Source organism: Fukomys damarensis, unplaced genomic scaffold (genome assembly GCF_012274545.1).
Source record: "Fukomys damarensis isolate Sample0158 unplaced genomic scaffold, DMR_v1.0_HiC HiC_scaffold_3, whole genome shotgun sequence".
Lineage (NCBI taxonomy): Eukaryota > Metazoa > Chordata > Mammalia > Rodentia > Bathyergidae > Fukomys > Fukomys damarensis.
The window spans coordinates 21456550-21467739 of record NW_022900915.1 but is presented as its reverse complement, the minus strand read 5'-3'; the positions used below and the strand labels follow the sequence as shown (position 1 = coordinate 21467739).

General features: G+C 37.5%; 1 protein-coding gene across 1 annotated transcript in view; it reads left to right on the top strand.

Annotated features, from left to right (window-relative positions):
* Positions 1 to 11190, top strand: part of Man2a1 (mannosidase alpha class 2A member 1) — a 175779-nt gene that overhangs the window by 144079 nt on the left and 20510 nt on the right. Inside the window, exons 17-19 of the mRNA XM_010632228.2 lie at positions 4608 to 4741; positions 7462 to 7603; positions 8588 to 8721. Coding sequence (XP_010630530.1) covers positions 4608 to 4741; positions 7462 to 7603; positions 8588 to 8721 — 410 coding nt within the window. The remainder of the gene's footprint in view (positions 1 to 4607; positions 4742 to 7461; positions 7604 to 8587; positions 8722 to 11190) is intronic.

Genomic DNA, 11190 nt, shown 5'->3' with positions numbered 1-11190 from the left:
CTAGTATCTTATTAAGGATTTTTGCATCTATATTCATTAAGGAGATTGGTCTGTAGTTCTCCTTTTTGGTTGTATCTTTCTCTGGTTTGGGAATCAGAGTGATACTTGCTTCCAGGAATGAATTTGGAAGTATAGCTTCTCTTTCAATTTCATTGAAAAGTTTGAAGAGTAATGGTAGTAGTTCTTCTCTAAATGTCTTGTAAAATTCAGCAGTGAATCCATCAGGGCCTGGGCTTTTCTTTGTTGGTAAGTTTTTAATTACATTTTCAATTTCACTGATTGTGATTGGGGTGTTTAAAATGTTTTTATCTTCTTCGTTCAACTTTGGTAATTCATAAGTATCTAGAAATCTGTCCATTTCTTCTGTGTTTTCCATTTTATTAGATGAGCTTTCTTTTGAAGAGGTAAATAGCTCTGTAAAAGCCCTCTGCTGTCACTTTTCATCTCCTTAAATGGGTGTAGGCCAGTTGCCATTGTCCCATCTGGATCTAATGACTTGTCCTCATCACATGTTAAGTGACTGCTGAGATACTAGATTCTTGCTTTCTTCTGCCAAACTGTTGCCTCTCTCTCACTCCTGAGCTGACTCGGTGTGGTGAAAGTGGGATCTGACTTTATCAGAATATCCTCCCTGGAAAAAGATTCTTTGCACTTCAGAATTGTAAACTAAAATGAGGTGGAGAGGCCTGGGCCAACTGTCAGATTTTGCAGCTCAGAGTTGAGTTAGGCTGTTCCAGGCAGATTTCACAAGGACCTGACTGGAGAAGAGAGTAGATAGTACAAAGAAAGGATGCCACAGATTTGCCAAAGGCTTTCATCGTCTTTACTTCCCGGAGCTCCATGCCCAGGCCTTCCACCTGCATTCTTTGGAGTTTGTGCCCTGCCCCGGATGTTTTGCACCACCCCACTTTTCACACATGGAGTGTGTCAGGGATGCCTTCCCGTTTTTCTCTTCTCTCCTTAAGAAGTACCCACGTTAGGTCCCTAGACTGGTGAAAGTCACCGGTCCAGAGGGAAATAAATACTCTGCTTCCTGGCCTTGCTTTTCTGATCTGCTATAGGGAAGGCCCGAAGGAGTCCAGCATCATTCTGAGAGTGATTCTAGGACTGTAAGCCTTGACGTTACCCAGGCTTTGTGGTTTCATTTCTTCCTTATGTCTGAGAAAGTATTCTTCCACTCAATGCTAAAAGTTAACTTTATAAATAATACATATGCACATATATGTGTGTTTACTCTTTTGACAAAATGTCACACATTACACATAAAAGGAAATCCCTCTTGGGATCTGTGCCAGTCCTGAGGAGAGGTACTGTGGATGCGCATCCATGGGACATCCTGTACCTGTAGAAGTAAGTGTGTGGTGCTGCGCGTGTACCTGTTTTCAGCATAAAGTTTCCCAAACCATACAAGGGTGCTGTATTTAGCTTTTTTCGCCCTATCTTTGTCTCTTCCGGGACATATTAGCTACCTTTTTCATTTCATTTGCTACAAAGGATCGCACGGCCTGCTTATACCTGATTCATGTTTACTTCATTGTTTTTTTCCCACTTTTTCCCCTTGGAGCCAGCCCTCTGTGAACATGCTGGTGCGCACTTCCTGAACTCCTAACTGTGCTCCTCGGCTGGTCTCAGTGAGGAGGAGATGCTGTGCAAAAGAGCATGGGTCTTTAATTTTTAATACTCTGTGTATTATTTTCTTGGCTTCTAAAATGAGTGTGCCATTTAAAAACAGCTTTGACTTACTTTAAAGAGATTGGGTGCTGGCAAGCCCTTACCCCTCAATTCTATTTTATTAAATTAAATAACTCTTATACCCGAGCCTGGCTCAACTCTCTCCTCTTTCCTCTCCACCCTCACCCCCACAAGGACTACTCTTAGTGCAAGGCATTTTCTTTCCCAGAACTGTAGAAAACCCAAAAGAGCCTCAAAACCTTGGCCATGCTTATCCTGAGGGTGCCACTTCAGTGAAGGTCACACTGCTGCCACGTACTGCAGAGATGTAGCGGATCCTGTGTCCCATGCTTTTTACCCTCACGTCTGTCTGAGGCTTCTTTGGCAGCAGAACAGCTTAGGGGATTCTGGACATGGGAAGGGGAAAACTGGCGATCTTCTGTCTCACACTTACCGTTCTTTACAAAATAATAAATTCTCTTCAAGAACTCAGGGATGCCTCCTTCTACTATTATGGCACATTCTGTTTGGTTTGTTCATAACGGGCATATTAAGTTTCACCTTGTTTTAAAAGTCTCTCCTGGCTCCAAATTCACAACAGTGTCTTGCCAAATTGTGGCTGGACATAGAGCTTTTAAATAGTTGGAAGCACTTGGAACCACAACGGGATCTGAGTATAATACTGAGCTTCAGATACATGACTTTGTCAATGGAAATAATTTATTATTGCCAGAGGTAATGTGAAATTATTAATTTTTCCTTGAAGTATGTTCTTTGTAAATGTTTTCTGGAGATACAGGAATTGAAATTAATGATGTTCTCTCTTTTTGAGAGTTCATTTCATTTCTTGTATTCTTTTGACCTCTGGGAAAAACCTAATCTAGAAAGAATGGAAAAAATAGTACTAAAACCCTATAAATACTTCCAATAAGAGTTAGAGTGTGACAGAAGTACTCTTGTTCCAAGTGTTAAAACTTGGTTTTGGGTTTTTTTGTTTTTGTATTTTTTTGCAATGGGGATGAAAACTAGGACTTTGCACATACTAAGCACATGCTCTCCTGCTGAGTGATAACCCTATCCCTTTTAGTGATTAAGATGCCTTTAACTCATTGGAAACACTTGTCTATTAAAATGCCATGTGCTTTTCATTTAAGCTATGAAAAATATTCTGGTTAATGTAAGTATTGTAAAAGCACAGTTTCCATTTAGAGCAATATATTTTGTAAACCAAACAAGATTCTGTTGTACATTTTTTTCCAACTTCCTAATAGTGGTAGGGATATTTGGATCATCTATCTTTGCAAAGATAGATAACTTGTAGAAAGGAATCTATGTATGGATTTAGCTGAGAGGTAGGTGGTTCAGACTGTGACCATTAAAAACAAAGAAAGGAGGCATCTCTCATATTCCTAATAGTTTTATACCATAGTAAAAACCTGAAAGTAGCTGCAGTTGTAGGTGAATTGGAAGAGTAGTATTTATTTTTTGAGCAGCTGAAGATTTAATAGAGGCTTTGACCTATTTAGTATTATTCATCACCATATTTGTTTATATTTTATCATTTCCATAGTAGTTCAGCTCCTGGACTCGTGGTACTTTCTTTTCAGTTCCTCACCAATTCAAGCTTCCCTTCTTTTTTTTTTTTGGTATCGGGGATTGAACTTGGGTCCTTGTGCTTGCAAGGCAGGCCACCAAACCGCTGAGCTAAATCCCCGGCAAAGCTTCCCTTCTGTTTGCTGTCACTTTCTGAAAGCTCTGGGGATTTTTCTTAGCTCCCGGTGGTGGGGGGGGTGTTCCTTAACTCCATTCTTCCTCTCCCCATTTTTCGTTATACAGCCTTCTTTGTTTAAAGAGTTTGCTGGCTACCTACCTACCTACCTACCAGTGCAGAGTGACACAGTATGAGGGGTAGTAAGGAAAGGCGGGGAAAGGAAAGAATATTACAGGTAAATAAGTTTCCAGGGTCCTTGGAACTTCAAAAAGCATCAGTAGTTTTATGAAATAGGATAGAGGAGTCTCACTTCTTGTGATCACTTTCCTAATTGCTCTCTTGAGAAGATCCTGTGGTATCTGTCCTATTATACTCCATCTGTATTAGGCATGTTAGATTTCTTCACAACTCCTCTCTCCATCTCTGAAATCGACCCAGGGATTCAGTAAGGACTTGATGATAAGTTAAAGTAGAATAACAGAAATACTAGTAAACATTTAGGCTTATCCCCGCCCCCAAAGAAACAGAGTTTAATACATCTGGGGCTGTTTTAAGCTGCCTTCTGCTTTTTAAATTTTTTAGAAAAAGGTGGAATGAATTTCTCCATAGCAAGAGCTTCTAAGAGATGGCAAACTCAATTAAAATTGATTTAACTCCGGGGGAGCTCTCTAGATGATAGTCAACAAATACTAATATGTTAATATCAGTTTCCAACCATAAATCATTTCATTGGCTCTCTTGTCTCCATTCCTAAAAACAGACTGTGGCCAATAATATACTGTCTTTTGAACCAGTAGATGATAAATTTCACTGGCTCCTAATTTCTAGTGTGTAAGCAGAGAATGGTAGAGAAATGGACCCTGCTGTTTCTGTTGGGAATGGTGGCTGGGACAGGTGAGGACTCGCCTTGAATGGGCTGACCTCTTTTCGTGGCTTCTTTTCCCCTCAGAACTCAGTGGGGAATTTAAGGCATGTTCTGTGTCATTCACATTTCTTCTCAGCTTCCTCGTCATTTTGTTGAACTACTGTGCCACTGGATAAATACTACTATCTGATATTTAAAAAAGGAAAAGATAAATACTGACACCAGTTAGTTTGAGAAATTCTAGTGATAGAAGTTGATAACAGGAAAATGTATGTAACTTTGAAGGAGTGCTGTACACTATATTTGAAAAGTGAAGCAATAATTCTTTTCTTTATTAATGTGTATACACTTTCAATTTAGGAATAGAAGGACAGTCTGTTGAAATTTCTAATATTGTGGACATCCGAAATTTATATAACCGTGAGATTGCAATGAGAATTTCTTCTGAAATAAACAGCCAAAATAGATTTTACACTGACCTAAATGGATACCAGGTAATTTTCTTTAAAATAATTAAGTGTTGGTTGTGTTGGTTGTATTGCTGTGTAATTTTTGTATAGGATAATGAATGGCCCAGTTAAATTTTGAATCATTTCACAAGTATGCCTAAAGTGGAAAATTATTTCTAAAATAAAACTGAGTTTTAACAGAAAATTGTGGGTTTTATATTCAATCAGATATCCAAAGTTAGAACAAATATCTGAGAGACCATTTCTCTAGAACATCTATTTGCAGAGATTTATTTCTTCAAAGGGAGATTTCGTGACCACTGTGCATGTTAAAAATCTTGATATTAGCATTTCTCTTTAGGTAGGTTGATTGATCAATCAGTTCAACTATTAGAAAGAAAAAGTAATTAGGGAATGGTGGATATCTTTTTTCCTTACAAGGAATTGTTTTATGCGTACTTCATTTATTCATTATATATTTTTCTTTTTTTTTCTCTCATTGAGTTTATTGGTACATTTTAGGTATACAGTACAGTTACATTCATCATTGGGATCTTGTACCTTTACATGACAGGTCTTGGTCCTCATTTTTTCCCCTTGTCTCTTCCCTCTATATTTTTCAGCGTAGCATGTAATAATGAACTCTTTAAAGTTTTAGAAAATTCTCTCCCCCTCTTCATCAATGTGTATGTATGTGTGTGTACATTTATCTCTGTATATATGTACATTATGTATATACATACATGCATATATATGTACATATGTATACAACAAACATCTTAGAAATGCAGGCAGGCATATATTTAGTCAAAATAAAATACTTTTAAATAGTAAGAAAATCCATATATTTTTTAAGATAGTTCTCTTTAATAGAATTTGATAGAAGTCTTGATTGTTAACCTAATCTGTGTTCTAAGTGTGTGTGGCAACATATCTTTGGAATACGAATATTAAGAACACAAGCATGTTTTTGAAGCGTTAGTATTTTAGAAGTTTCTTGCTATGAATAGAAATAATTTCATAGCATATGCTTTTTACTTTGTCTGATTTTCAGCTGGGATAAGTGGTAAGGGTTGTGATAATTTTCTCTCTTTTATGATTTCCTCCAAAAGTTAAATTTAAACCTTTTCTAAAATACAGAAATTACAACACATATTCTGATTAACATGTTAATTCTCTTACAGTTGTTTGGTTTTCAAATGAAACCTTGACTTTATGATGATTCATTTTCCTTATATACAAAGGAAAATGTTTCCTTAAAAGATCTCATAGAAGCAATTATTTGTATGTGGGTGTGTACATGAATGAGAAAACCCAGTAAAAATGAGTAACTAAAAAATGTGAATTTTCAAGGACCAAACTTGAATAAAAAGTAAAACATTATTTTTAGGTTTATAATCAAATATTTCTTACAATAAGCTGATTCCAAGCTTTGGATAAAACTAGAAATCTAGACTAAGTTTAGAGGTGGGGTGAAAAACAACAGCCCAGTTGTGGTAGTGTTAAGCATCTTTTCTATAAGTTTAATAATATTGTTTAATTGAGGTGGGAAGGTTAGCCTTGGGAAGGAGCAATGGAAAAATTCTGTCAGAGTTCCATAGCCTTCCTTGCCTCTCTCTAGGCTTGGTAGTTGCTGAAAACCTCGTATTTGTTAGTTGCCATTCCTTGGTCTTTCGAATGATCTCTCCAGTTTCCTCCTGTGTTGTCACCTGATTGTCCCTGTGTCTCTGTATATCCCTGTATCCCAATTTCCCTCTCCTTAGAAGCACAGCAGTCACTGGGTAAAGGCTGACCCTCTACGGTCATACCTGTTTCTACAGAGACTGTTTTAAAATAAGAGCGTGATCACTGGGTGTGGGTAGAGATAAATTTAGTGGGGGGAGACCCTGTTCAGCCCAGGACAAGAAGAAATTTGAGAGACCTACTGCAAAGTTGTTGAGAATATTAAGGATCGGCTCCATTAAGTACCCAGGCAGACTATCCTTTCATCAATAGTCACTCAGTATATATTAACTACTACGCTAAGTTTGAGTCTCTGATGGTAAGGTCCTAAGGTTAGATCGAGTTAGTGTGACCCAGCCTGGCTTTGGGGTACTGACAGTCTCTCTCAATAAATAAAGTTTTGTTTCATGCATTCAAATACTAGGATATGAGAAACTGGAATGTAGAACTATCTATATTGAAACTGAACAAGAAGAGTAAACTTTGAATGGTTTTTAAATATAAATATGCATCTGATTATAATATAATAATGTTGGAGGATTTGGTAGAGAAATCTGAGGTATTTATTAAAACTGATTGAAGAAGAATAAGAAGTATTTCTTGAAAGCAGGTAGGAGCTATTGTGCTTAGCATTCATTACAAAAGCAGTGTGTTAGATTGAGATGAGAAATGAATACTTAATACCTTTATAATTTGTTTTATGCAAATATGAGAAGCTAGAAGACTTTTGTTAGGAATTTTTATTCTAAATTTAAATAAAAATGCTTATTTAAAAATCTGGACAAGTTCCTCCTTTCCCACTTAAAAATTGTTTTCTAAGATTCATATAATTTTTCATCATACTGTTTAAAGGAAACAGTTTAATTTTTAAATAAAATATTTTTTTTTTTTTTTTTTTTTTTTTTAAAAAAAAAACTTTTTTTTTTTTTTTTTGCTTGAACAAGAAAGCTGTCTTTCTTTGGAAGGAAACTCAATGCTAATACTAATTTATGAGTAGATATGTAAATATTACAATTTTAAAAGAGAATTGTTTGTTCTTATAGATTCAGCCTAGAATAACAATGAGCAAACTGCCTCTTCAAGCAAACGTCTACCCAATGACCACGACGGCGTATGTCCAGGATGCTGAGCACCGCCTGACACTGCTCTCTGCTCAGTCCTTAGGTGTTTCGAGTTTGCGAAGTGGTATGTGCTGCTGAAATTCGTTTTTGCTCTAGAAGGTCACACTTTTAAGTGTATAATTTTTCTGTGGCCAAATGTATTAATTATCTTCTCTGGTTACAACTTGCCTGTCTTTGCTCCAGCTTTTTTCTTTTGAGAAGTAGACTATTAATTTTGGATTTCATGAGAACAACATAAAGTGATGATTTCTCTCTCAGTTGTCAGGTGAAGGACAGGGGACCTAGACCTCGATGTCACAGGTGTTTGTAATGATGACTTTCTTCTCTCGATAGCCTGTTGTTTGCAGGGATCGCTGTCATTGTTGTGATTTACTGAATGCAGAAACTGAGACTCCAAAAGCTTAGATAACTTGCCTAAGTTTGCAGAGATGTGAAGTTGTAGATCAAACTTAGTTCTTTTCTAAATCATGGTTCATGGTCATTTTTCCCTGCTACCTCTCAAAATAAGACAAGGAGTAGAGATGATAAAGATAGAAAAATAAAGTGATAAAGTCTTAGGAATTTGAAACAGAGAAAGTGATTCAGGATAAAAAAAGAAAATAGACAATAGGCACTGATTAAGTTTTGTTTAATTTTCTATTGAGATACTTTGATCCTTTCTCTGTATAATTTTGGTAACCGTACATGTCATCAATTTCTTACTTTCTGAGAGTTGCCAGAAATAAATGTCTGAAGGAGCCAGGCAAATAATGAGTACAGCACCTTGTGTGTTCTTTGTCACAGCTCACTTTTTACATTAGGTATCACGTGTATTCTGTGCTTCCACACATGGATGGGTAGGGACTGGGGGGTACTTCACATACTGGAGAGCGTGTTCCCCAAGGGCAATTACCAAGAGGAAGCCCATGTTATGGGTGCCTGGGTCCATTTCCTTAACTGGAGGTGAAATTTAAAGCAAGACCTTATGCCTTCTATTTAAGTAATCTTCAGTGAATATCTGTATTAAATAATCTTGGTCAGTTTGTTTGTTTGTTTGCTTCTGTATTAGGTCATATTGAAGTCATTATGGATAGAAGACTCATGCAAGATGATAATCGTGGCCTTGGGCAAGGTGTCCATGATAACAAAATTACCGCTAATTTATTTCGAATACTGCTAGAAAAAAGAAGTGGCCTGGATGTGGTAAGAAAAAATAACTGCCATAGTCTGATGTTGGTTAGTCTTTGTCATACCAAATTTGAAATGATGACCTTTTACTCTTTACATTTATGTTAAAATTTCCAACATACAGGTGTCTTTGTAACACAGCTCACATTCATGGAAGATAACTTTTAATATTGTATAAGATTTGCATTTGGATTTTGTTTTGTTTTACTTGCAGTGCTGTAGATTAAACCCAGGGCCTTTGCACTAAGCTATGCCCCAAGTCCTCTTTTTTTTCCAGACAGGGTCTCACCAAGTTGTCTATTTTGGACTTGAACTTTTTAATCTTCCTGCCTCAGCCTCTCAGAGTGCTGGGATTAGAATTATGCACTGGTCATGTTATTTTTTATTAATACTTATGGAGATAAAAATAATGTCAATGAAACAGTTTGGGTGAAATTTCCTGAAATAATTTTGAAAGAAATTAGAATTAGAAAAATGGGATTCAATTAATTGGGATTAAAAAATAGTTTATTCACATATTTAGATTACTTTGGATTGGTAGAATTTATTTGAAACCTTGGTGGTCTTGTTCCAATGTTAGATTTATCAATTGAAATAGATTTGTCTGTCCTCTTTTTATCAGTTTTTATCCTTCCAAGAAAAAATGTAGCATCCTGTGTTAAACAATCTAACAAAAGCTGTTCTTGACCTGAGCAACCTGCCAGGAGTTACTCAGGTGATGACAAAGTGATCCCAAAGTTCTCTGTAAATTGCTGCTTCAGTACCTCATATGGCCCTGGACTCTTTACTCATTCTCTTTTCTGTATTCACCACATCCAGTCTTCTACTCTTGTTAGCTGGTGACCTCACTTTCCCCTGTGGAGGGAGAGCTGCATTAGACAGAGCTTTCTAGTGTGGATGTCCTTTGCTTCTTTGTTTCTGATACGTAGAGGCCTTGTTGCCCTCCACCTCTCCTTGGTAAGGACCCCTTCACCAACCTCAGGGTCCTTTTACTGCTCTTCCCTTCCATCTCCCCCTCCCTCTCACAGCCAACACTTTCTTAGGAGATCCTTTTAGTTGGCTTTTAAGTGAACCTTGTTCTTGTGTTGAAAATAAAAGTAGAAAATAGTGGGCACTCAGACTCTCTCATTTTCTCGTGTTACTGCCCAGCTAAAGCAGTAGTAGTCATGAGCTGAGTTCATTTCATCACTTCCTCCAGACCCTCAGTTTCTCTCAGTCTGGCCTTACCCTCCATCATTCATTGAAGGCTCTTGCCAGTGACCCTGGATTCCATGGATATTTTTAGTCATTGTCTTCACTTCTCAGCAGCATTTGACACTGACCATCATCACCTCTTAAAACACTGCCTGACCAAGGCTTCCACTCACTCATGCTTACTTGGTTTTCCTCCTGCCTCTTGGATAGTTCTTTATCTCTCTGATAGTTCTTTATGCATCCATTAAATACTGGGGCCCTGATGACTTGGCCCCTTATCGTCTCCTTTCCTCACTCTTAGGTGTTATCTCCAGTCTCTTCTACTCAGGTTTCAGTTATTACTGCTAAAGAGATGGAATCTATAGAATACACATCACTAGCTTGATCTCATCTCTGACCAAACTCTCTTTCTGAGTCCTTCCCGGTGTTTGTCTGAATCCTTCCCAGTATTTTCTTCTGTGATTGTAAGTGTACCTCCAGCTCAGCGTGTCCAAGATCACTTTCATGACCTTTGTTTTCCCCACAAGCCAGGACATCTTCTAGTATTCCCTTTCCCGGACGAGCACTGCCATGCCGCCTGTGCTGAGCAGACACCTAGAAGTAGACACTAGTCTCCCGCCAGCCTCTTTCAAGCTCAGAGTAGCAATCACCAGTGCCTGTCATCACCCAGAAATTTCACATCTAAAATTCTTTACTTCTGTCACCTTGATCTTGTCATGTCCTAAATCTGGCCCATACATGTCCCCCTGCCTTCCTCTTTCTGCCATACTTGTTCTTAACTCAGAAGGCAAAGTATTTTTTTTTAATTCATTAAGTGTATTGGTACATTTTAAGTATACATTATGATGACATTCATCATTGGGAATTTGTACCTTTATGTGCTTTTTTGGTTTTTTAAAAACAAAATCTAGCCTTTTCCCTTTAACTCCTCTGGCATCTTTTCAGTGTCATCAGTACACAAGACAAAATCCTTCCTATGACTCCATTGTGGGTGCCCTACAAGGCCTCCTTGCTTATGGTGGGCATTCTATAAATAAAATACTAGTTGACTGAATGAAATGGAAGCAGTTAATTTAAATCAAAGAGGCTGGGCGTGGTGGCGCACGCCTGTAATCCCAGCACTTGGGAGGCTGAGGTAGGAAGATGGCTGTGAGTTCGAGACCAGTCTGGGCTACATAGTGAGTTCCAGGTCAGTCTCAACTACATAGTGAGACCTTGTCTCAAAAAACTAATTAAAAAAAAAATAAATCAAGTCTTGTAGCATTTAGAATCTTTTAAAGAAAATAATTA